This window comes from Ostrinia nubilalis, chromosome Z (genome assembly GCF_963855985.1).
Source record: "Ostrinia nubilalis chromosome Z, ilOstNubi1.1, whole genome shotgun sequence".
NCBI classification, from domain to species: domain Eukaryota; kingdom Metazoa; phylum Arthropoda; class Insecta; order Lepidoptera; family Crambidae; genus Ostrinia; species Ostrinia nubilalis.
Window position 1 is genome coordinate 10138570 of NC_087119.1, and position 27652 is coordinate 10166221.

At 38.5% G+C, this 27652-nt stretch overlaps 1 protein-coding gene across 3 annotated transcripts; it reads right to left on the bottom strand.

The window, feature by feature from the left end:
- LOC135086608 (SPARC-related modular calcium-binding protein 1) lies at positions 1–27274 on the bottom strand. Of its 3 annotated transcripts, none has more exons than XM_063981359.1 (12): positions 26898–27274; positions 19644–19824; positions 17476–17694; positions 9909–9962; positions 9071–9270; positions 8033–8159; positions 6795–6863; positions 5654–5769; positions 4639–4831; positions 1698–1785; positions 761–1017; positions 1–375 (listed from the first exon to the last, which is right to left on the bottom strand). In XM_063981359.1, exons 1-12 carry the CDS (start codon positions 26976–26978, stop codon positions 296–298), a joined length of 1665 nt encoding a protein of 554 aa, XP_063837429.1. In that variant the 5' UTR covers positions 26979–27274; the 3' UTR covers positions 1–295. The 3 variants fall into 3 exon arrangements, with proteins under 3 accessions (XP_063837429.1, XP_063837427.1, XP_063837430.1); XM_063981357.1 differs by having other exon boundaries at positions 6795–6896; XM_063981360.1 differs by lacking the exon at positions 6795–6863.
- Between the last annotated feature and the right edge of the window lie 378 nt (positions 27275–27652).

The window sequence follows — 27652 nt, forward strand, 5'->3', positions numbered from 1 at the left end:
ACTAGTAAGCCCGGATGGTCGATTAGCAAATACTAAGCCAATACTTCTCCGAGAAATGCGAGAATCTTATAGATACTCAATAAAACATCAGTATGTTGATGATAAATCATTAAGTGTCACACAATCTTTTAATATACACATTCACTACCATTCGTAAACACTAACACTGGCACGTATATTAAGTTTTTGTTCAAGTCATTTTGGTAGAGAACTGTGCCTGTAGACAATGTAACATTCGATTTTCATCAATCGAATCAATATCTATTACGAGTGTTATACTGTCTAGATGCACTGGTTAATCGTCAGCCTTTAGGATTGATTCTAGCGGGTTGGGGCCTTTCCTTCTTGGATTGGTTGGCGGCTTCGTCGCTTCAGCTTTAAAAAATACACAATACAAGTTAGATAATAATATACATAATATCAATAAGGTCGAAAAGTGAGTTTACTTTATTGACACATTTTAAATTTCCTCATTGACTGGTATCGATTCAGTAATACCGAAATCTGTTAATTATCAATCATCATCATATCAAAATCAATAATAAAATTGGGTAGTTGACACCACTTATTAATTTTCAAGAATCAATTTAATTCCTAGTTGCCAAATGAGTGACGTCATAAGTTTGCATTGCCATACAAATGTCTACTAAAACTGCGTTTTGCGCTGTCCAAAGTTAATTGATTGGTGATGTTTACCCTTTTCAAATCGCTGGATAAATCATTATACCGCACAAAGCCATGACGAATGAAAACTACTTACTCGTGTGCCCCTGTGCAGCCTGCGTGACCTCCAAACAAGCCATCCACTCTGTGATGCTGATCTTGGTGTCGTGGTTCACGTCGCAGTATCGTGGCAGCTTGCGGCCGCAGCGCCTCAACTGGTCCACGTTGGATATGAGCTGGTGGAAGGCTTTCCACTCCCGCCTCTCCAGAGCCTTGTTTTTGTCCTTGTCTAGCATCACGAAGGTCCATGTTGCAGCCTGCTCTTCGATTGAGGCACCCCATTTCACCATTTCCCTGAGGATGATATTAAGGAGTCAGTTTTTACCAAGAATGGAGAAGTTGGGTTGCATCTGATGGAATGACGGATCAGATCGGAGATAGAAGCGGCAAGTACAACTACAGAGGATCTTGTTTTTATTTTTAACGAGGTGAGTTAGCGATATCAATAATTTAGACCAAATTGGCAATTGCCACAGTATGGGTAGATTTTTTAAACAAAATGTTAAAATGGGTTCCACTATGCCTTGGAAACAGCAGGGTACACAAATCATTCCTTCGCATCTGTATCACTAACTATTTAATAGATTTTTGCTTGGCTTGTCCCACATAAATCACAATCACTAATATGATGAGTGTCATAATAGGCTAGTTTCCTAAAAAAATGTTTTTAGTCCGTCATGTTTAATATCAAAAAATATTGGACACATATATTTTTATTTGTCAATCTAACAAATAATTACATCGTTATGGTGCGTTGAAGTTCCGCACGACGTCACAACGTGCGGCACTTTTATGCAAGCATTGACGTCACGGGCCTCTTCTTATGAACTTTGGCGCGCTTTTTCTCTTTAAATTTTCATTACTTTGAAAAAGTGAAAAATACGTGTAGAGTATTTTTTGATAAGTTAACTGACGGACTAATTAAAACTCTTGCTTTTTGACCCAGGAAACATCCCTATTAAGCATGTTCTCACCCTGGGCCTGTTCCGTTGGTAGAAGCTGTCATCTTGGTAGTGAAAAAACTCCGCAGGTCGCGTAGAAACTTCGTCTTTTCAGGACATCCTGAAAAATATTAAATATTATCACTTATAATAAAATTACTTCAGAGTGTATGCCTATCATGATGTAGGTAGGTAGGTATATAATATTTTAGTCAGATCTTTTGATTAAAACAAATGCCGTAAACGTCTATTTTACAACAACACTCAACAAGTTCAAAATTAAGAGTTTAAAAAACTAATCAATGAAGAAATAATTCAAACTTTTATAAATAGTAGTACTTCGTTTCTGTATTTTGTTGTTCAAAATATCGATCGGAGCCTACAATTGTAATTTCTTTAGAACAGCTTTTATTTTTAATTAAAAAATACCTGAAATCCAACTTGACTAAGTCAATTTTTTGTTTTTATGGATGCTTAAAAAGCAATGCTTTTGAAATAGCATGCTCTTGCATTGTTATTTAAAGCAAATTGGTGTTACGTTAACATCGCAGTTAACAAGTCGTTAGCTAGATGGCATGGCTCTAAAGCTCAAAATTACTAAATGACTCCTCAAGTCTCATGTGGTCCTGGTACTTTTGTAGGCATTTTCCACCACCTATGACGGATGCACATGCCCATTGGTGGTTAGACCAAGCGACTACCTTTTAAAGGTGGTTGCTGATTGGTCAAAAGTTCGGATGAATTGATTACGTAGGCGATGGTAAGGGGCAGTGGGAGCCTTGTGTCAAAAGTACAGTAAGCATCGAATAATACAATATTCTCAATGAAAAAATAACAAAATGAAAAATATTTTCCGGGTGAAAATAACGATTAACGGATCGATCAATGCAACTCCAGTGTAGCCAGGATCTACAGCTTGGCCGCCAATAAAAACCCAACCAGTAAAAGTTAAACTTGCGGGGGAAAGTTAAGCTGAAATGGGACCCGCAACGAAATTCAATCAGAAGAACATAGGAGGAGTTCGAAGTTTTCTTGACTGTCGTCAAATCTCAATTCTCATACATAAAATGCGAATTTTTACTAACCTTGTTACCTACTATTTTATGTCCTCTAGAAAGACAGAACACCTTCGAAACAAATAATTTAGAAGCTTTCTTACTTAGTTTCTGACTGCAAATAAAATACCTAATCTATCTATTTACAAAATGTGACTTAGGCCCGATTCGACCAATCTTTTTTCCGAGAATAACTCCTCGTATAACTGCCATGGCACATTGACAGTTTCAGTATAGAAAATATGTCAAAACTGACGATTTATTCTGAGATTAATATTTACTCTTGTTTGGTCGAATCCACCCTTACTTATCTAAGCTACATGGTACTAATAAGTGTAACAAGTATTTATCTTGACTGTACTGCCGGCTGACAGCTACCGAAGCGCCCCATGAACGTACTAAAACCTTCCGATTATTCGTCAATTTTAACCTAAAGCGAAACAATAAATAGCGAACCTTCGTGCAATTGCTTTGCTGACAACGAAGTTATCAAATCATCAGATAGAGGGTGCTGACAGAATCACCAAGCAAAATAACTCCTCACATTTCATGCGGCCCTGGTACTTTTTTAGGCTTTTGCCACTACCCCCGGCGTTGACACATGCGCATTTATGCCCAAACCACGTGTCAACCACCTGTTAGTCACTTGTTTGTCACTTGTCCCCGCCCTTGTCGTTTCTGATTGGTCAGGGGCATAGGAACCCCTTCATTCGCGTTATTGATCCATAACTTTCGGGAGCACCAATATTTCAACCCCTATTACAAAGCCTTAAAGTTCATCATAAACGGAGTAAATGTCAAACACAGTCCTCGGTGTTTATGAGAGCCTGGTAGCTGAACGGACAAGAATGCGCAACAGGTATGCAAAATCTGACACTGTGACATCTGACACTGTTGTTTGACCCACTCATCGATTCTTACACTACCCACGGTTCCACAGACATAGTTTTGTCACTTGTTGCTTGTTTACTGGGAAACTTACTGCTGTTTCAGCGGCAGTGAAAAAATATGCTCATATTCTATCCTCAGCTTCGAGCTACACCTTCTCCTTTGTTTGATTTATTTTGTTGCGTGTGTAATGACAGCTAAGTAGAGAGACTAATTTAGCATTTGGTTGGGTTTCACACTCTGGTTTTACTGATGGTTAAGTGTACATAGAATACGGTGACGGTTATTCTATCCTGACTCATGGATAGAATGGTTGGAGAACTTACTTATGCACACAACAAGGAAGGTAAGCGATGCATTAAATCTATGGCTAAGTGCAGAAGCAGATGGCTGCGCGTATATTCTTAGGCGCCTGAACAGACTACTTATTATTCCGTCCCTATGTAACTACACTCGGCATCAAATAAATCGCACCTCCCGCAACAAGCACTTCTCAAACTTATGCATCCCCACTTCCCAACAATATTGGCACCATTTAAAAGCCTAGGTCTAATCTTCATTTCATAAAAGGAAAGGTTTTTACCCCAAAAATGTGTCTGTAGGAGGATCCAGAGCCACTTCTTCAAAAAATAGGTAGTTACGCTTGAGCCAACTTTTATGGCTATAAAACTGTTAAGTTGGGCTTAATCGTTATCCATCTGTAAAAGAGGACACGTGAGATCATTATTTGGTTTTATAACCATAAAAATTGGTCTAATTGATCCCAGAGGTGAGCCCAAAGTGAGGTCTGTTTTCAAGTCACATTATGGTATATGTTAATCATTTATTAAAAAATTAAATGTGTTTTTCTGTAAGGATATTTATTGGGCTTTCAAATAACACCAATATTGTTGGGGCACCATGACTGTGTCAGAAGAAAATCTTTAAAGTTCGCGTCGCGGAAGGTGCGGCTTATTTGATGTTGAGTGTATTTAGAATCTCTTTACGCTCGACCATCTGAACATCCTTACTTTTCTTCTACTAAAGCTCACCTCTCATGGGGCTGACGTGTTGCGGTGTGGCATCGCAGTCCGGCCTGCGGTCCTTCACCGAAGACCCCGGGATCGGCTTCCCAGTGTCCTGGTGGACGCACCAGCAGTAGCCAGTGGACCGGTAGCACTGGGCACGGGCGTACCGGCCGTCACCAGTACATTCCGGCACGTAGAGAACCGCTCCGCCCGCTTTCTGGTGGTCAAGAATACCTTCGTCAATATTAACATTTAGTTACTGTTATAAATAAGGCAATACACATCATTACACAACAAAAGATTTGCTCTACACGTAATTAAATCTTTCAGCACACTCATTTCCTTCTTAAGGATATAAACGTTTATTTTGTTGTATTTTGTTACGTCCCAACAAACAAGTTAAGTGTGAACCATTAAAGTGCTATTACATAAATACAATCGCTAGGCAACAGTAAACATTCGCTTAGTCAAAGGACATAAACACAAGACACTAAAACCACCTGCAAATAAATGGAAGAGGGGATAGCATAGCATAACATCAAATCACGCATCAGCCACTAGAAGTACATAGGTAGGTAGTACCTAGTAGTTACATTGTAGTGTTGCTGGGTTAGGTTTATGTCAGTCCTTTACAAATATTCTCATTCGCACCATCCATAAAAAGTATTAACCAACTTCTCCATAAAATCCTGTACCTACTTAACTTGAAATCGGTAGGTATAGGTTTGGTCACTTGCACACGCTCGTGCTCTACTTTAAACATCATTTTTTGTTATGTTGACTGACTGGGTGCCTGATGGTAGTAGGGAACCACAAACAGGCACCCAGTTTCAGAAGAGAAAGAGGTAGGCAAAGTTAGCTAATTTGTAGCGTCCGCACCAAGGTGGGTACTTCCACAAACAGTTACATTACGGTTAGTACTTTCATATTTAGTTGAAAATCAGTTAATCAAACTTAGGTTTGAATGAGCAAAAGCTGACAATTTAGATCGCCTTTACCACATGCCATTCCAAGATATACTAGCATCGTTTATTGGCACCTGTTCATCCAAAACAGCCTGGCGGTCGGTGATGCAGTCGTTGACTTCGTCTTCGCGCCTCGCCTCCGCGTCAGGTCCGTCCGGGGCGAAAGAGTTCCTCATGATGCCTGGCAACACTGTGATAAAAAGAAATTATTAACACCACGATGATGGTTATGACCTTATTCCCTCCACCAACAGGAATTAAATTATTAATTTGAGGCAGAAAAGGTTAGGTGTAACCGAATGTCTCGGACTACTACCTACTCGTAGTAGATTTATAGGAAGTATTAGGTATGTTACAGTTACATTCATGTGCATAAACCAATTTTGTATGCACTCTGAGCAGTATCGACCCGAAGGTAGAGCCAAAGAGCGCTATCTCTATCTACAAGTAGCATTAGATGGCAAGTGGCGTTACAATGGATCCAGTCTCCATCGGATTTCAACGGCCTTGAAAAAAGACTAAGACCAGCTGGTTCCAGGACGTACCTACTGACAGATGAGATGATAATTAAAATCAACTCCATATAGGTACGGCATCATGAATATTGACTTGAATAGAAATTCAAGGAATTTGCCGTTCATTAGCCTATAAAATAAAACGTCAGCCTGCATTAATGTGCTTGTGAAGCAGTTTCTTGACATAATATGAGGTTATTTTTGCAGCGAGCTGATTAGTGGCTATACAGGGTGACCGATTGAACGCCGGACGCAGTTCTACAGGATGTTCTACTTATGAATATGAATAGGTAATTTTGTCCATGAGAGCAATAGCCTTGTAAAAATAGATTTCTATAACAAGTCTATTTTATTGACTCTACCTAAAAATATGGAACATGTTGGTAGGTATTAAAAGTTGCGTTCACATTCCTAATTAGATTACCCTCTAAAAACGCGTCCAGTTCTCAACCAATCAGCAATGATGTGGATTTAATAGCAAACATAAATTAGTTCATAAAACTGAAACCTCGCAACCTCGCATTCAATAGAGAAATGATAATAACGTGTCCACTCTTTTCTGTCTCGATGAGTGCGCTGTTAGAAAATTTAGGAGACAGAGGATATTAAAGTGTTAGTGAGTATCAAAATGCACGTTTTTGGTATTAGTTAATAATAATATATAGGCCCAATAATAGTCGAATGAAGAATAGAAAGTCACCTGCGCTGGGGTCTGGCGGCGGTTCTTCCTCGTTATAGTCGGGCTCCGCTTCGGGACCGCTGTCCTCGTCTGCGTTCAACGACATGAAGAAACGGAGAGAGACTATATATTATTATTATGTTTGCACACACTTTAGCATTTTATATTAGCATGCAAATTAAACATCAACGTAGTGCTCACACGACAAGCCAAGACGAAAGTGAAATGTGCCTAACCGTTATACCAGATATTATCTGTACCTATTTAATTTAGCTATGTTATTGATCTCGGAATTCTATTTCGAGTTTGACAACTTACTAAACGTATTAGCGTCTGTGTTCCGCCTTCGTTAAGTGGAACACGTATTCAGAGAATAAACATTTTTAAATAAATCTTCCCATCTTGTCTTCAGCGCCGTGCTAAAAGCATGCTCACAAGATTCGTCTATCATTTTGTTTATTATCAGATCACGGGCTCCTTGGGTAGACGTTTCATTTGTCGCGGAAGACACTATCGTACTTACATAGTCCTTTTCTAGAGACAAAGAAACTATTAATTAGATACTATCCATGGGCGTTTGACTTTCAAGTCCAAACTTTGATGGATAAAAGTCAGTCAGTCACAAGATAGATTGTACTTACTTGGCTATTGTTCTTGTTGATTATGTAGGTACACCAAGTTTTGTGCATGACATTAGGTAGGTAGGTATGTACATAATATCCTACTTTCAGTGTTCATTGTGCATAGGCGCATGTTCGCCGTTCGATTAATGCATCTTTTAGGTCACTCGCACAACATCGCATTGTACGGTTACCGTCGCGGAAGATAATAATCTCAAGCAATTGTTTGACTCTATATTTATATCTCTATACCCTCTGTAGATCGAATAATAGAAGTACTAAAAGTTATCTGTGTAGGTAGGTATCCTAGCACGAGTAGGTATAATTTATTTTTATTCGAATAGCATTCTAAAGTATGTTTTTGTGACCGACTTTACAAAGCCCAGAGCTTATCTTTGGTAGAGTTGGTGGTTAAGTATTTTAAAATAGCCGTCTAATCCGCTAGTATTATGATGAGGTGACCACAATAATATTATTAGGACAAATAGTGATGTGTGCAACGTGTGTCATCATTCAAGGTTTCTCTTGCAGCAGTCCAAAGTTGTACATTAGATCAAATCGATAGTTAAAAACGAAAGTTATGTTATGAGTTAGGTGTGCGTTGCTTGCAGGTTAGCATCGGATTATCAAGGTACTCACAGTCCGGTGCAGGCGGCTCGGGGGTAGCCAACAAGCAAGCGACCCACTCCTCGTGCGCGATCTCCCCGTCGCCGTCGCCGTCGCAGCCGCGCGCCCAAGCGCGGGCGCAGCGCTTCGGCTTCACTACCTGGTGAGGTCACTACTATGAAACACACTTAAGGCTGGGTTGCACCATCTTACTTTAACTTTAACAAACGTCAAAAGTCTTTAAAACTCCATACAAAAACACCGGTTATGGTTAAAACTCATAAAACTCATTTATTTCTGTAAATAGACTTTAAAAAAGCACTTTTACACGTCCCAGTATTAACCCTACCACTAGGTTGGTTAGTCACGATTAAAATAAATTGGCTGAATAGTTTCTGCAAAAATTCATTTTTGGTGCTGCCATGGTAGTGGCAGAATTGATGCCACCACTTTGAACTTTACTGAAATAACATAACTTTCAAAAGCAATGAAAAATATTTTTCTCTAGGTTGAAAAGGGTTGCATTTGCCGCAGTGCGGACCAATTGATGACTTTATAAGTGAATTGACGTGAAGTGATGAGCCATCTGTGTGCTTATACTTCTCCAACAGCTGGAGAAGAATACTCGAATATACTTAGAGGATTGTATTTCAGCTGTGGATGAACGAATAGAACCGAATCCTCATCTTTCGACTCAACATTATGGCGCGAGAGCGTAGTGTTTGATCTTTACAGAAATACGCATCTATTCTTTGCATCTATTATAAGATTCCGCTGAAACGTGTGAGACGAAGGCGCTAAGTAAAATCTATTTTTAGACGGTCGTTTCACTTTTTAGCCGTAGTCGTAGATAGCTCAAGTTAGACAAAGGGATATAAGCAGCACCGTTGTCTATAATGTTGGCTATGTTAAGTTTCTAAAGTCAATGTGTTATGTATAAATAGGGATGTAGTGACCTGAGTGGACGTGAAAAAGATATCGAAGGAATTGAATGCACCTTTTTTCAATCAGCCACATCTTTCCCGAACATTTCGTAGAAGAGTGCATTTCTTCTAAGGATTAAGAACCAACCTTTTTGATGAGACGCCTCAGGCCTCTATACTCGGACTTCTGCAGGGCATCACTCTTGTCCCGGTCTAGCTCTCGGAACTTCCAGTCGGCGACTTCCCTCGGTTCGGATCCGGTGGTGCCAGGCCTCGCCCGCTCGTACTCCCCGCTGAAGATCTTTATCAGGTTCCCGTTGAACAAGGCGCGATCAGTTCTGGTACAACCTGCGTGTGATATGTAGAATGTAGAATTCATTCCTAAGTGGCTCCTTATACTACAAAGTGGAGGGTATCTAAGTAGAAGGTGATTTGCCAAGCAAAAATATTTCTAACGATAGATTGTGGATAGAGTTCCTTCAGTTTCTAACCTGGTTTAATTGCTAGAATTATTCGGTTCAGGACATTAAAAGCCTAGTATAATTTAGCACACCACGCTGTTTGCCTGTCTAATCTATTTGATTGATGCTCGAAACAGGATTACCGATCTGCATCATAGTAACAAAACGAGGTTAGCCGCCTGTTCGAAACACGCTCTAAGGACGGGGACATTCAATATGGATAGCAAACATTCGCGTTTCCGGGATCGACGCGGCGAAAGTTGGCTAACTTTCATGATCGATAGATAGCTAGTACGGCACGAATCTCGAGTATCTTTGTGCCGATTTTATCAGCGAACAATCGGACAGAACACCGTTTATGGCCGACTCGGAGCTCCGTAATGGATCGTAACGTAACAGTCTCTTAACGTCCCGCGACATGTCTCGCTATTTTACAGACACAATAAACTCGAGGTATCAGGTGACCGAGGTATCTGTTCCGCGTTCTAAGTTTTATTAACTAAAAGGACGGTTATGGTTACTCACTTCTTTTATTCCGTTGACCTCGTACCGAGGAACGCCGTCTTGTGTGGGATTTACCTGCAAATTTAAAATCACATTATAAGTTTTGATTTACTGATAAGTAAACAAAGAGCTCAGTGGCTCAGATGCAGAATCGGAGCCGCGTCTGATTTTATCAACATGCTCTTTCATGTTTGGGAATTCCAGTTAACTTAATAAGCGAGCTATAACAGATGGTGTTACTTAATCTACCAATATCTAAGAGCTCTACATGAATTAAAAATATTAAATGTACGAGTAAAAAATATACCCTATTGTTTAGCCACGTAGCTCTTAAGTTCTTAACTTGCTATTACTTAATTCAATTTGTGCAGTAAAACGCGCAGCAAATATTAACACTCACACTTAACAAATAACGCAAATGAGTGTTCATTGTTTGATAAGCCTTTACATAGCTTATGCAAACCGTAGGGGGACTGGTCCACTCCATCCATCATCTATACAAATTATCACATAAAACACCCACTCGACGTTTTAACAGCGTTATTCAGAATAAATAGTGTATTAACAGTTATTGTTAAATGGCTATTTATTAGAGTAATTAGTGTTGAGCTTGAGTGCAGGCTTCTAATTAGGGAGTTAACACGCTCATTACCTTCGTATTGGATGCATATCACGGGTGTCTTCGTAAATTATGTTCGACGCGAGGTAGTGTGCGTGTCGGTTGAGATTTATTTTCACAGAATGCCGTCACAGAGTATTTAAGATCAGATGGTGATATAGTGCAGTTCTTTGTGAATGCAGGTTTTAATGTTCAAGCTATATGATCTCTCAGAAAGCAGAAGTATCTAAGTAGATGATAGGATTAGTTAACTTGAGTTTGATGTGGCATATTTTAACCTTTTATAAAATTATGTCACAAATCTGTGTTTACTTTACCTATCTTTACGTTACGAGCCTTTGAGCTATAGGTACTGAATGCGAATTAGTAACAAACCGAAGGAAATTATTTTTTCACGAATTTAGCAAGTCCATCCATTGTAGTGTTTTAGGTTAGAGCTCTACATTTTAGGGTTTTCGACTACTGTCACTAGCTACGCTATGGCTCTTGTCCTGCAGGGCGCGGGGGGTGCGGGCGTCCGTCTGCCCAACCGGTCCAAAAGTGATGCACACAGCACCATTAGCCGATACAAAAACCGGTAACGATCGCGACGCGGTCTACCTAGGTATCCGCAGCGATTTAGTACTAACCATTTAGCCGATGCAGTAGATAAAACCCACCACAGAACACCTAACTACGACCAAGGTCACCCACAACAAAAAAAACACATCGCATAATAAAATCACTAATGCCATTAATGTAATGCCCATTAATTACCACTTAATTTGTCCAATAAAATATTTAATCGAATGCAGTTAAAAAGTCATCTGGAGTCGATTAAAGGTTAAAAATATCGCCGTCATATTTATTATTATTACAATAAAGTTTCCAGTTTAAAATGAAATAAGCCGTTAAGTACGCACACAACGTTTTATGGCGAGATGAAGATTCGTTTCGGTTTGCTTTAAAACGATTAACGTTTGGTCACTCGTACCCAGACGCTTTGGCGCCTGTCGAGGGTGTTACCTGTCTCACTATGATGATACGCACTAAAAGCGTGAACGAACTTTCAAGAGAAATTGCCCAGGATGGTCCGCGTTAAAGAAACCTTAATGGGCAGTGTGATTTGCAATTATAACACTTTTGCACTTCTATAACCAATTAAGAACTTCTCAAACCTTGGTTTACTAATTGAAAATGATAGGTAAAAAGTTCATAGGAGTAAACGAACCAGGAGAAACCAACCGTATTATTTACTGAAGTATATCCAGTGGTTAAATAAAATACCACATTAATATCACGCGTCTTATCTTTCCGTAATCTCTTCGAGGAATATGAGTCTGATACACTAGTTCCAATAAACATTTTGAATAACTTAATCCTTCTCTGTATTCATGTAAGCAGTGGTAGAGCTGAGTAGATCTACAAGACACGTTGTTTTGTCCGGCTAATTTGCGATCAGCAAGTTAACTGTAACAACGCTAATAAACAGGCGATTACAAATGCTGCTCGTTCTTTTAACTCTTTTTTAACGACTTCATTAAAGCCGTAGCACAGGTATACGGGCTAAATATAAAACTTCAAAGGCGCGGGAAGATCGGCCAACAAAGCGCTCGGATGATGTCTGGAACGTTTTTTCTATCACCCGATGGCTGAGACGGGTTCTCTTTGCTTTTAACAGAAACAAAAAAACACGGGCCCATTGTGTTCCGGCGTCGAGCAGTCTGAGACGCACCGCTGGTTCTTAGAAACCGTCTCATACGCACCCAAAGGATCGTCTCGTTTCGTATCGTATTCCACGGCTGACAAAGTGTGAATATAGCATTCGGATTCACTGACTCTATCCATATTTTATGAACGTCAACATAATAGATTATTTCCGACACTATTGAAATCGCTCGATGCGATTCCCATTGGCAAAACAACACGATCATACAAAATATTGTCGTAATAGCTTTCGACTTTCATGTGTTTGATCGCCCCAAGCCACAACATGGGTAACTTACACGTAGTTGTGCCTACGCAATACGAGACCTAGTTCGATTTTTCGTTTAATATATTATCATATCATTGAAAGATTTATGTAGTCCAGTCTATAAATGGGAAGTCCAATTAGTCCCTAGTTATACCATGCCAAGACGTCAAAATGTAATTAAAGAGAGTGTAGCAGATTCCATGCAAGCGGGTCACCACGAGTGGCCATAAATGCTTGATTGGTCGCAGGCGCCGGAGTACCTAAGGCTGTGTGCATACAGGCCCATGACGCAACATAGGAAAATACGGGAAGTCATGTGTGAAGCTACTTGCCGGTTATTATCCTCATATGCTCTGGGGATTTCGGCCTTATTTGCTTGGCAGTTCTGTCCTGAATACAGGTGAAACTGGGTCGCGTGTACGGCAGCTCTTGTTTGAGAGTCCTTTGCATTAAATTTCTGAGGCTACCAACCATATGATTTGTCCAAAAAACCTGCGTCTGAGCATTTTTGCACAGCCTATGAAGGGCTGGCCCATCAAGTTGGTACGCAATGTGCGTGCGTCAGCTGGCTGTGTCACAAGATGAATTAACTATTGATATCCGAGAGCCGTACACGATTTTCAATTACCGTCTGTTGATTTTAATATGTTAACCAAATGGATTTATGCTAGTTAAGTGCAAGCATAATTAAAGTTATAATAAGCCTTTTCTAATTTATACCGTAGCTCTACATGGAGGGAGATAGACCTGTGATAAGGCAGCTTAATTTTCTGTATGTAAGATAAATTTTTAAAAGCTTCCTCTTGGTCGTTGCAAAGCTTGTTAATTCACTGCTGATAATGTAAATGCTTCAAAAACTCGAATAGTCAAAGTATTTCAGATTTTCTAAAAAAAATAGTTTTCTTAGATTTACCTTTAGGATATAATTGGCCCATTTATTCAATATCCTTTTGCGTAATCCGACCCAACAAACATCGTTAATGGAAGTTACTCAAACTCTATTGAATCTGAGTCATTGGAGAGTTGAAACAATCGCCATACAATGCAAGGATCAGGTGCATGGCTGCCTATAAAGTCAATATTAAAAAGTAACTAGCTTATTCCAAGAAGGTTAGTTCAATGGCGCCATTTCATATTCCCAGTTACGGTACCTACCTACATTTGTAGGTACATTACTAATGCGACGGACGATGTGGGCACCCAACTGGAATGCTAAGTGAATATGGTTAGGCTATTCTTGGTTCGATGTCAATTTGTGATTTCATTTGTTATGCTTTTGCAAACACAAAAAACGACTTTATCAAAGTTAAACAAGTTAAGTTTTAAGTCAAGTTAAGATTATTGTGGCTTTTTAAAGCATGTTTTACCTTTGGACTCTTTTAAACGACCACTTTGTCACCAAGATACTTATTGCGTTGTCGTTCAAGTTACATACGAGCTCCGGTTCAAATGCAAGATTTGATTACCAGCAGACAGACAGTAGAACCAGAAACTAATTAAAGGCTTGTAATATAGAGCGACATTCTAATCTCTACCGGTGCAATGTGAAGTCGATGCGTGCGATATTTGCATTCGCAACCGCAGGTCATAATAATGATAATTAAAAATATAATTTATGCACATTTAGGTTTAAAATAATAGGCCCTATTTACCTAAGATTCAAATCAAAATACTCATGTTGCACTTAACATAAATCATTTTTAATTAACTTCGTTTGACATATTTAAATGCAGGGTCAAGACCAAAAAACTCAATGACTTTCAGTCAGCCTACCTGGGTTTATTTTTATAAACAAAACCTCGTCCTTACTAAGCAAACACCCTATTTCGAACTGATTCATGCTACGATCGAAAAATTCGAACAAGTCTATCGAAATTTTTGCAGTATTAATCAGGCGAGAATTTCCTGCGTCTAGACTTTATTTAGATAGAGTTTTAAGAACACGATGATTCATCATGACGATGTTTAACTCGCAGTGCTACTTACTGCAAAGAAAAACTATAGTAAACACTTGCGCAAAAATACTTACATTAAAGCGGTCTGGGTGTTTAATGTTGATGAGTCTGAAATTGTGGAAGTTAAAAGTTCCAATTGATCTGATGAACGATAACCCAAATAAATGGAGTGTTAGTGGAGATGAAGTAGCGTGGTTTTGAGGAAGCACATGATTAGGCCAGGGCAACGCCCTGCGTAGGTCGACCCTTCGTCTGCAGGGTGACCTGGTCCGCGCCCCAGAACAATGGCGGTAACGGAACCGATGCAGTGCAACAGGCATAGTATTGTTACCAAGTGGAAACATCCACTGTACAAATGGCTGCATTGACCCACATTATGGCCGCGAGGAAAGCCGTAGAATTGCTGATAAGGTCTTTGTTACCAAAACTTACGATGGTGGTCGTATCGTTAGACAGGTAAGACTGTCGTTACACTACACTACGATATTGCATCTTGCTTTATTGAAGAGCTGTACCTACTTATTTACACTGTGAAAATCACAATTTCAGGCGATAATGTTACTGAAACATAAATAATTTCAAAGGAACTCTGCAGAAGGGAGATTAAATTGATGGCATCTTACTAAGTCTGTCAAGTGCAAATATCTTACTAAACCTGAATAATGAAACTCTACTTTTCAATTTAATCTTTTTCTTTTAATCTGAAAACAATCGTTTACTCTTTATAAATCACACCTGTTTGTTTTCGCTTCAATATTCCCTGTTACTCTAGACCAGGACATTCGGGACCAAAGCTATTGGAGCATGCTGGCATCAATGTCGTCTGATTCGATAATAGGCACCTGTCTAGTAAACAGGTTAGATTGCCGCCTTCCGCCTCCGCGGGCCCCTGACCCTCTTGTTTACATGCATTGCGCATACGGGAACAGATTTGGACCCCGTTCCTAGTTCCTAGTGGTGACGTGCACTAGCGATGCGGGATATCACCAGGTGAACTTATTCCACCTTAATAAGCCCATGGAAGTCAATCTAAGAGGCCAATATAGGAAACATACGAGTAAGAGCTAGCAGAGGAAAAGGAGGAAAAATACGGTGATAGCTAAACAAACTCATAGTTCCCTTTCTGTTATAAGTACTATTTAAGCAGCTGGCTGGGCCAAACAAGTATCCTGAAACCGATATTTCTTCTATCTGAAAATTTGTTACTTTCGATATTTTTTTACCGTTAGCTTGCAGACTGTGGTGTGCATTTTTTTGTCTTGAATTATTGTCTATTTTTTTTAATTTAATTACTCAATTAATGATCAGGATAATTTTCCTTATTATGTGCGACAGGTTTGTCCATTAGTCATGGGCTAAGATGATTCGCCGAAGTACATACATATTGCCAAACCAGATAGTACTACAGTATTGTTAATTGAATGTAAGTATGTAAATTAATTACTTTAGGACTACTCGTTGAAGACAAACGAGAGTTAGTACTTTACACACACACTCTCTCTCACCAAAAGCTCTGCTTCTGATGATTTGCGTAAACAATTTTAGTAAACATTTTTCGCGCAAGCCCCAAAAGTGTAAAAGTCTGGTTTCCAGTAATATATCGAATGTGGTAGAGAAACTTTTATTTGTACCCGTTGCCTATTTTTCGAAATTCTTGTTTTTAATAAAAAAAACAAGTGTGTATTCGTAAAACGTAGTGATTTATCTGAAATCCTAGGACCATAACATTATAAATAACCTATTGCTCTATCTTACGAGTACCTATACAAAGCAAATGATTTACTATCTACTTGTCTAACATTATGACTCACTCGGGAGCCATGTGGCTTTATATCAGTGTAAGATTAATCACATTGAAGGTCCAATGACAGTTTAACTTTGCCCCGGGTTTTCCTCAGTATTCTTTAACTGCGTTTTATGGACTTTCAAACTGTAGAGTTGGAGAGATAGTAAAAGTTATTCTCTAATCGTAACTTTTTAGATAGGCCAAAAATGATTTCTTAAATCTTTGGGTCTTCAAGTCAATAGGAATCTTCTAGACCTTTTTAAATGTTCACAGTATTTTAAGGCACGAGAAACGAGTAGGTACTTTTGGCTAGATGAAGACGTTGCATCGTAAAATTTCGCTAGCATGTACGAGGTACTCAAATATATATCTATGTAAGTACTTCTGCTCTGAGTAATGATGCTCATTGGCCGCCTCTAGGATAAACGTAAACATCAGATTTCATCTGGTACCACTGTTTACAAACGAAGTCTAAAGTATTTTCAGTTATTTACACCTCGAGTTAGGTAAAGCAGATGTTCGAATCCGGGTGCGAAAGATGAAGCACCCGCTTTTTAAAAACATTATAATAAAGTATTGCGCATCATGACTCATTAATGGCTGTTTTTATTGTATTTGTATTCTAAAATCTTCCTTTAGGATGATGTACGCTTTATTCTGACACAAGAAGTAGGTACAGCTATTGTTCGCCCTTGCGTAGAAGTCGCAGCTTATAGCAAGCAAAACATCAATACAAAATATTCGTGTCAATGCAACGATTCTGTTTGTAAATAAACTGACCTAAATTGTAAACAAGCATGTAAACTTCAGGGAATAAAGTATATTTGAACATTCTGAATTAATAGGTTTCGGGATGCTGTTTGTGTTCGTATCATTCCCATAAGTGTGAAGCGTTGAACTAAGCAGGAACATTAAGCTAACGTGCAAACCAGAAAACATTCTAGAATCAGCAGGACATCATCATCATTATTTGCCCACCCTTTTATGTGAATAGCAAGTCAAATGCAAAAGGCAATTTAGAGTAAGTAGATAAATATTATCTACGCTACTACTCGTAGTTGGAATTAACCACTCCAGCAGGAATCCAGCACAGAGATGGATACGAGCTTTATTGTTGACTGCTCTGTCTTTTCTCATTCAGTTTCAGTTATACTTCTTGGAACATCCACACAAGATACCTTGACACATTCTCAAGTTACTGACCATTCATGGATACGTAGCAGATATTTACCTCTGGCGTCATAAACTGAAAGTAGACAAGTGTGTTTTCTTACCAGTTCTAGTGCAGTCCGGCCGTCCATTCCTGACGACGGTGTACGGAAGGGGTTTCCCATCAGGGGAGACGCACCAGCAGCCGGCTGCAGCGCCGGCAGGGGCGCACTGCACAGCCGCGTAGGTTCCGTCAGCCCGGCACCTGGGCACGAAGGGTGCCCGCCGGTCGGCTGGCGCGTTCAACGCGTAACGCAACGCGAAGACACACGAGGATGGGCCTTCTGGTGACGAAGAGTTCCAAGTTACTTGTCAATGTTGTCAGAAGCGAATGTAACTAAGAGTTCTTCCATTCGTTGTCAATGTTGAGAATCGGAAGCAAATGTAACTAAAAGTTCGGTAGATCAATGACCTGATTAGGGTACAGGAAACGCCTGGATGCGGGCTGCGTTGGGCCGGTCTTGTGGAAATCCCCCCAAGGCTTTTTACCAGCTCGTCAAAAAGTATTAGTTTAAAGAGAGAAAAGGGGAGGGCCAGTCTTTTTATATCGCTGTAGCCAGGACCCATAGCGTTAACCACAAAAAATCCAATCAGTAAAGTTAAAGTCTCTCGGGCAAATTTGAACTGTCGTTGGATCCGCTACGAAATTAATCGTCGACTTGTATCAAATATAATTAGAGGAGCTTAATTTTAATGAGTACTTTTTAATAGTTTTTATTTTGTTTCATTATACAGGGAAGCCAGAGCCAACCCATCCAGGCGTTGAGAGCGGCGCAATCATGCACGTCAATTGACCAGAAGGCCATAAATCATTCATCAGTGTCACAAGTATTTATGATACAAAGCTAGTTTTGTCGACTGCATTTATAAAATTAGTCACGGAGTCATTTATATCACTCATAATAACGGACCACCAGAGTTGTTTTTGCGTAGCAGCACGAATAGATATGAGCGAAGATTAGGTAGTAGGCCCTTTAGAATGTCGGAAGAAGCTATTATTCTTGTTATGGGAGATAAATGGAATGCTTATAATTCGCATAATTTAATCGTGAAAAGTGCTTTAGGCTTAGTTCCTATAAATAAAATGGAAGAAAGGGGTAGAGTAAGTATAAATGTACGTACCTAGTTGCCGGCTTGGCTGCATAGGGCAATAGACTCAATAAAACGTCAATGAATGGAAATCAAAGAATGGCCAATCAGATAGATCTATCTCGTAAATAACTCGCACTTGTTACTAAGGGCAAAGTAGCTGCAGACATGTGGATTCGCCGATCACAAGGCTACGCATGGACAAAGATGTGTTTCATTATTAACACCAGTCTTCTGGAACAGTATTTCATTGTGTAAGTCATCGCTACATTTCCTTATGTCGAGATATCTTCGCTGTACTTTACGATAATATCTAAGATGACAGTTCAGTGGTGTTTTCCGTTGAAACCAATTAGAACATGTCAACAGTTTAATAAGTTTGTTATAGTTACCTACGAGAATTCCTTATTATTATTATGTGTAATTGCAACTGTACACATTTTAAAATTATATCATAATGATAGTCAATTAGGTAATTTTGTCGATCAAAGAAAAGACCACAATTCCTGGATGCAGGCCTTTTTTAAATCCGATGTGCACGAGCTTTCCTAATTATAAAACACTAATTGTAAGACCCCCTTTGTTGTTCTTTTTTTTTATCCACAACGGGGAAGCTCCTGACCTGTATCACCCGATGGAAAGTGATGATAAGGCCTAAGGGAAGTGAACTTTACCCGGAATCCTCAACCACAGAGGGACTGGCTATCATTCTTCTTATTCGCTAGTCAACCATTTTCATAGCAAATACGATCCGTATCCAATAATACAGTATACAGGCAGGGTGTTGATTTCAATCCTCGCCATATTTAGGGAGTTAATTAAGTATAGCTTATTCTGATCACAAATCAGTAAAAAAATTTAAAACGAACTTTAACTTTAGTTAGTCAAAGAAAAATACCTATTTACATTAACTACTTTACGTGGCTTCCTTCAGTAGGCTATCCGACGTGATATGCAAGAGATACGCGTAGCTCTATGGTGCCGCAGTGTAAACGTATTGCAATATTGCGAGCCACAGAAAAATTTGCTAAAAATTCCACTTTCATTCCATTTTTTTTGTGGAAAATGCGTTTATATAATAAGTCTTTAGATTACCTAAATAAATATGGTGAGGATTGATATCAACAGCCTGTATAGCACTTACCAACACAAGCCCCTTTGTGCGCGATCGTCACGGGTTCGCCTGCGCACTGCACCTTCAGCAGCGCACACCGCGAGGCGTACGTCCTGCCGTCAGTCCCGCAGACCGGCCTCTTGTTGCTGGCCACATTGGCTTCGCAGGTCGACACGCGGATGTAGCACGTCCCATTGTTTTGTGAGGTGGCCTGTTCAACACAACATTTTCAATTAAAATGTAAAAAAAACCTTTGTATGTAGGCCCTTTTCAGCCGAGCTAGGATGCGCGCCGTGACAAAATCGTATCAATGATTTTAGATGACAAATTGACTTATCGCGTAAAATCGATAAAAGCTCATCGCGGCTCGCATCGCAGCCCAGGCCTCTATGGCACTTTAGTCAAGTTCCAAAAATAGATTGCCCTACCAGGAGGTAGGGCAACCTAGGAAGGAAGAGGTTTTCGGGACATCATATTATTATGCCCTGCCATTGAGAAGAAGTGGCAGAAGAATACCTAAGTAGTGCCATTTTATCAGCATTTTAATCAGTAGTCTTAAGTCTAACCACAGCAGGCCTTCGAAATGAACATCAATTCGATTCTCAATCACGTCAAAAAGTAGCAAAATCTTTTGACTCTATCAAGTATCACTCTTTTAAAAGCAAATCCATAAATCTGCATTTTAGTCCTTTGATTTGTCTTAATTACAAACAGATGCGGCCAAGTCATGCGGCATGAGCGGAGTGGTTTTTTATGGTGTCCATGTGTTTAAATGTATTCATCTAGAATTCTAGGTAATTAAACTAGCGCTAGGTTTTATTGAAAATAATTAATGATTTTGAAGCTTAACGGTGTTTAATAAAGTCAGGTGGTTTAGTGTCGAAGCTATGTAAATGACAGAAATTGCAAAATAGCTTTTATCCAGATACCTTGAACTATTCAAAAGGCGTTTTATGCACTTGAGGAGACTTTAAATCCTTTGCTTATGATTATTTTCCCTTATAAACGAGCTCGATTGTATTTTAATACGAGTAATGCATTTAAATTCAATTCGTAGCCGATCGAGAGCCTATGCATTGCCTGTCGTTAGATGCAAGTTTTCTCTTAGTGAAATGAATATTTCTATATGAGAAATTATTTTATAATTAAAGCATCGTACCTATACTTATGCATGATTGGTATGATAAATCTTCATATCCTCTGGAAAACGCGATAATCACTTGAGAGTGGCAGGCATAAAATCAAAATAAAAGCGAAGAAAAATTATTCACAATATTTGAAGGTTAGATCAATATTGGAATGGTAAATTGTTGTATCAGACATCAGAGGATAAGCACCAAATGACTAACCCGAAGTTGTTTGATCAATAAATCAAATAGATAATACCAAGTCTTTGATAATGTTAGTATACTTAAAGTTCCGCTTGCATTGCCAATGAAATACTGTAGAACGATATTAAAATATTCGGTCTATTCCACTTTGATCACCTGGCTTTGATGACCCAGGTGATCAAAGTGGACTTCCAGCGACAATTTAGTGTTCTTTGATCACCCACGGATACGATCTGGGTGATCAAAGTGGACTTCAGTTAAATTATTATTTTAGTGTCCTTTGATCACCTATAAATAAATTATACCTCTGAATAGTCACATACATGTCCAATTAATTGTTTGTTGCGGTTTTTAGAAAAAATCAAAAATGGGACATTGTCAGAAACCGCCTAAAAAACCGCCCAAAAACATTAACCCATCATAATTATTTTCTATTTTTTTTAATACATTAAGCACCCTTTCGTTCTAATGGACACTTAAGCATTGAAAAATTAAATAAATAAGTCTTTTAACGTTTATTCTATAATACTATTACAACTTCCGGACGTTTTGGTGCGTGGCATGGTCTAAAACCTATCAAGTTCCATAATTTTTGCCGATAAAATCTGTACGAGGCATTACCGTACTTTATTGCTGGGAGTCCATGTATAGTGATGTTCCTGCGGCCATCATAGACAATAAAATATCGATTTTGAAAATAAAATAAATCGATTAAACTGCTTTGAAGACTAGATTTGCGTTAAAAGCTAAAAAGATATTGACACTATTACAAGAAGCTATCTAAAGTGTCCAACTGGTCGAAGGTCGTAAATAAAATAAAAATAATTAGGACCATAAACTGATATTCATGGTATCATAACTGTAAAAGTGTCAGAATCCGATGTTGAATCCAATGCCAGTTGAAGTGTGAGAAACATACATCAACCTAGTATAGTTGCCAGTCTCTCATAATCTATGCCAATGAGGGTTTTCGCGATTGAAAAATCCGCCAGATGGCAATACGTAGACGTGAGGTCCAAATGCTGCATGATTGGTTATTTTTGACATGACATTGACAGATATCCACCAATCATGCAGCATTTGGACCTCGCGTCTACGTTTTGCCATCTCGCGGATTTTTCAATCGCGAAAACCCTCATTCATAGCACATTAATAATAGACCAAATGAACTTTTATAGATTGTGAAAGAGAAGATAAAGATTTTATTATTTTATTAAAATCTTGCCACGAAGTAGTTTTTCAGTAGAAACCAGGATTGGATAATCGCTACAGGCAAGTATCAGAACATTTTATAAATATTTTTAATCGATTATATCCTTGTGAATCGTTTTAATAAATTGTCATTTTACTTTTTCAATTAAAACTTTTTCAATCCCTAGTCTTGTCAAACTGTCATAATGTCAACAAATTATAAATGTCACGTCAGTTGACTCAATTTCAGTCTTCTGTGCGTTTATTGTATTTTTATTTCAATGAAATAGTGCTAAAGGGTTAGTACTAAAAGTGAAAGCCTTTTTTCAGAAAGAAAACCAATGTGGTGCCCTTATTACTCATACTGTTTGAAAGTTACAAGTCAGTGATACAGAGTTGCCGACATTATAACTCCGTAGTGATACCATACCAAAGAAGAAGTTTTCCTAAACACACACACTTGTGTTATTTTTATATGTGATCAAATAAAAAGGATTAATTCTACTGCTCAAATGGAATAACTTATCCCAAGAGACCGAATATAAAAAAAAAAACCTCTCCATAGAAATTATCACCATCACGAGGATGTGAATTTTTTTGAGAATTTGATATTGGTCCTGTAAGAAAAGTAGTTGTATTTCAGTAGTAGAATCAACCCTTCTTGTTTCATCAGCAAGAGTAACTATAAAAACGCCCTGTAGGTAGGTATTATTAAGCTGAAGAGTTTGTTTAGTGTCAAAGACTGTCACACAGTGTAACTTAAATTGGCATATTATGATAATGAACATAAAAACTTAAATAAATATTTATGTTAATATTTTTTGTATTTATTTATTTTCCCAAAGCTTCACAGTGACAGCTGAAACAGCAATACTGTTGTAAATCTAAACTTGGAACAAACTGTTACAAATATTTTACAAATTAAAATAAAACCGCATGTTGCTTTACTTTCTCGTATAGGTAATAAATGTAATTAATGGCTAGATTATTAATGTTACTTTGTTACCCTCAATAGTGAGGAGATCTTATAAAATGGTAACCCTGATTTTCATTGTCATTCAAGTGCTCTTTCTTCGCATAGGCTTCTGTGTTTTGGCCAAGGGCCACACACATTGCGATAACATTATGCGACATTGATTTGACAGCAGCGGAGTGAAGTCTTGCGACTATGCAAAATGATACCCTGTAATCGTAGCGCATATAGACATAGACGGGGCGGGGCACATAGCTCGTAGAGCTGATGGCCGCTGGGGCAGGAAAGTTCTTGAGTGGCGACCACGAGCCGAAAGACGTAGCGTGGGCAGGCCTCCCACTAGGTGGACCGACGATCTGGTGAAGGTCGCGGGAGGTGCCTGTATGCGAGCGGTGCAGGATCGGTCTTCGTGGAAATCCTTGGGGGAGGCCTTTGTCCAGCAGTGGACGTCTTTTCGGCTGAAACGAACGAACGATACGTATTACCACTATTTACCAGACATTACTATTTATTGCATACTCGCCGGATTACACGTAGGAGCACGCGCGTTACAGCTTCGGCCTTGCATTATTATAAGATCTTGTTCCGCCCTTTTACGAACTTCCTCCGTGAGGATATCCCCGCCGATTTCTATGATGAACCTATCAAAAGTCATTTTCTGCAATGTCAACCCACCACAAGGTGGACCGACGACCTGATAAAGGTAGCGGGAAGGCGCTGGATGCAGGCCGCTACCAACCGTGCGATGTGGAAGTCATTGGGGGAGGCCTATGTTCAGTAGTGGACGTCCTGTGGCTGAAATGATGATGATGATGATGAAATGAATGAAAATGACAAATCTTCGAACGTGTATAATACCGTGCCAAAGTAATCATATAATTTTGGCACCTTAATAACTATTGCCGTTTTTGTTGTAAAGATCATGCAGCGCTACTTGCGGATATTATTGGAAAGAAAACTATGTGGGCTCTAGATCTGAAGCCGCTTTAACGAACACGAAGTGCTCATACAATGCGGCGTATTTTCTTCCAGTCTTTAGTCAGGACTTTAGTCGAATTAAAACCCCGGTTGAACGTGATATAGCCGCACTAGAAAACGATGCTTTTTTGCATAATCGCAAGACTTCGTTCCAGTGTCAACCGAATGTTATCACGATGTATGTGGCCCAGGGGTTACCGTAGCCGCTAAGGTTTGAAACTTCTTGCTTAAAATATTGTAGTCTTTGGCATAGACTACGACGGTAGTCATGGAGATAGGAGTTTGTTATCTCGTGTCAGATGTAAATGGTGAAAAGAAAACTCATGATTCGTGTTATTTTTATGCAATATGTAGGTATTTTATAAAAGTGGAACCCCGAGTGATCTCCAAAACCCATTCTATTATTATATACGATTCGGCTTCGATATCTATAATACAATAGGAGTTTATTTCATGTGTCAGATGACAAGGGTGGAAACAACCTACGATTCATGTTGTTTATTTACGTGCAATATGTGGGCATATTATAAAAGTGGAATGCCGAGTTGTATTTCTAAAACTTGTTCTATTATTTTATACTATTTGGCTGCGACTCGGCGTGACGACAATACAAAACATTTTTCGCGAATCGGTATTCATACATTCACACAATACATTAGACGCCATGTTGTCATAAACGACATATTATAAAATCGCTGTGATTTCATATTCTTAATCATTAATTTTATGGCAAGTGTCCATCAGGAATCATTGTTCTTACACACAGAATCGTATTATTTCGCTTTCGGGTAGTAATATGTCAAAATTGTTGGTTCTTAGGCGAACAATGTATGGAGAACGAACATTGTCCTTTGTAAGTATAACAATTGGACATGTGACTATTCAGAGGAGTTGTGATTTGTATGTAGGTGATCAAAGGACACTAAAATAATAATTTAACTGGAGTTCACTTTGATCACCCAGGGCCAAATACCAAAGACCAAATATTCAAATTTGCCTTTATCCTCCTATATCCAGACCAGTTTTTTAAATGACCAGTATGTAGCCAAATGTTTTAAGTAAGTACTTGAACAAGGCATATTATTTATTATTACCTTTCCGATGTGTGGCAATTTAGGCCCCAATGCACTACAATGTTGTTGCCATTTTCCAGCATTTCCAGAGATTTGTTGGGGACGCTGCCACATGCATTACCTACGGGTAGATGTTGGTCTTTTTCGTCCATGGCCGCATGGTTGGCATAAATTCAATAATATGACATATGTTTTTTTTTTAATCTCCGGCTGAAACTGGCAGTCTCCACTTTTCTAGACTGAAGAGACATGGCATTTAAAACGTAGCGAAAAGATACGCAGTGAAAGAAGAGATGACTCACTGGACTAGTCTCTTACTGAACGCCTCAAGAACCGGATTGGAATCAGACAGATGATTGGATGTTTCACGGAAACAGATTGACAAGTAGCAGAATAGAAAAGGAAAAAAAATCTCAGGCTGAAATTGCCGGAGTTCGGTTTTAAAGACAAGTATCATGGGATGGGCACGGGCACTGGGCAGTAGGTATGTAAACGAGATTTCGCTTGTTGGTACTATGTAGATTAGGTTGATAGTAGATAAGTAGATAGGTACTCTACAGAAATACCAAATTGAAATGTTACAATTTAGGCAGACTTATTCCTAAGAAGCGATTTTTTCCTGATAAGTTAGGGAGAGGACGGTCTTCGAGATAAAATTGGAAAGGCGGTGATGTAGGGAAGATTCAGGAATTTGTATGTTTTCAATTTATTGCAAACTTTAAGTAAGTAGGTACTACCTCTTGGTTAGTTGGTTAAATATCACGATATTATCGATAAGTATGATTTTAGCGGGAGCAAACCTGTTTGGATCAATGATGATATTTCATTGATATTTTGTTACATTAGTGCTTTTCATGTACGAGTATAATATTCAGTTAGTGGTAGTAGGTAAGTTACAAGCCACCTTAAGTATTGTGTAGGTAAGTAATTCGTCATTAATTGTAATTAATACAAAATAATAGGTATAGTAGCCTAGAGTGTACAAATTCGCGCAGCCAAAAGTAGGACCATTAAAATAGTTAGGAGTAAACTTTTTTTCAAAATGTAAGTTGGTACTTACTTCTTCAAAAAATCTAGCTCTTATCTTAACGCTAGATTTAGATCGGGGAAGGTATACTTATTGCTAAATTCCTCCTCGACTAGGAACTGAAGGAGATAACGTATAGAAGAAAAAGAAGTAGAAAAATAAATAGCTTAAGTTTCTACTAGTTGTCCTTCTGGACAAAGCCTTTTTTATAAATCAGTAATAAAATAAAATATATCGGATTTTTATTTTTTTATTTGAATTTTAATTAGGTATGTTCTCCGTAACACTGCGTAACTGCGAGTACTTAAGTACCTACATGCTTCAGATTTAAAATTAGTCAAACTGGGTAAACTCGGTGCATTAAAAAAAAGACATTATTATGTAAGTAACTTTCTACAACATAATCATAATCAACTAATTTTTGTTTGTAATTGCTTAGATAAAAAATATTTTGATAAAAAAATAAAAATGAAACACAATTGATTATGTATAAATAAAAAAAAAATATTTATTGCCTTCCAACCATTAGACAGGTACAGGTAGTTAGACTTATGTTTATTGTTTTTAACCCCTTGAGTATCATTATGACGTAGATACGAAATTAGTTTATTGTTTAATGCTGGAAATAATCACAAACCCATAAAATAAATTGGGACTTTTTATATCAAATTATAAAGCAATAACTGCATGCATAAAAATAAAACTTATTACCTTTAAATCGGGCGCAGCTCCATTTGCAAGATAAATAAAATTGAAAAGAAAAATAAAAATCACAAAATAATTGATATGCATAATGTTTGCCGGTTTCCGTAACTTATTATTCAATAAATTATGTAAATAAAACTATTTATTCAAACACACGTTCACAGAACAAAACAAAACATCAAAAAACTTCGCCGGAGGGCTATGGTGTAGAGTTATCATATTGGCATAGCTTAAAAACGGAGATGTAACGGGCTCGTTTGAAAAAATGAGTGTTGTGTCGGAGAGACGATCGCCGAGAGCGAGCGCAAAGAACAGAATAAAATACAATAAGGATCGATCCCGGTGCGGTGCCTGCGCCGGCCGCTGAGCCACGAGCAAAAAGCGCACGCGCGTCTCGCACCCCGCCCACCGCTTAGCATTCGTTTCGTTCGCTACTCGACGAATAATGACGTGCCATTAGTGACGAAACCGGTGTTGGCCATTTTAAATCAACAATCAGTAGATTATCGAGTTATAACTTTTATATTGACGTATTAGTTAAATTGTCTCATAAAAAGAATTTGTATTTTACGAGATTTCTTGTAGTTACATAATTACTTAGTTTAAGCAACTTCGTTATGAACTGGATTTTTTTACTAACATTGTAATTACAATTCAAAGTAATTATCGATAATTTTATTTGGATTGCACAAGTTTCTCATTAGAAACTGCAATTCAGTTGATTTACTTACTTGGCAAAAAGTTTTTGCATAACTTTTTTA

Excerpts from the sequence above, each read along its gene's own strand:
- LOC135086608 (XM_063981357.1), bottom strand. The coding sequence starts at position 26,978 with ATGCATATCAATTATTTTGTGATTTTTATTTTTCTTTTCAATTTTATT. Across the intron at positions 9,271-9,908 it reads AGGTCAACGGAATAAAAGAA|GTTGTACCAGAACTGATCGC; the intron begins GTGAGTAACCAT and ends TATCACACGCAG. Across the intron at positions 1,018-1,697 it reads ACCAACGGAACAGGCCCAGG|GGAAATGGTGAAATGGGGTG; the intron begins GTGAGAACATGC and ends TATCATCCTCAG.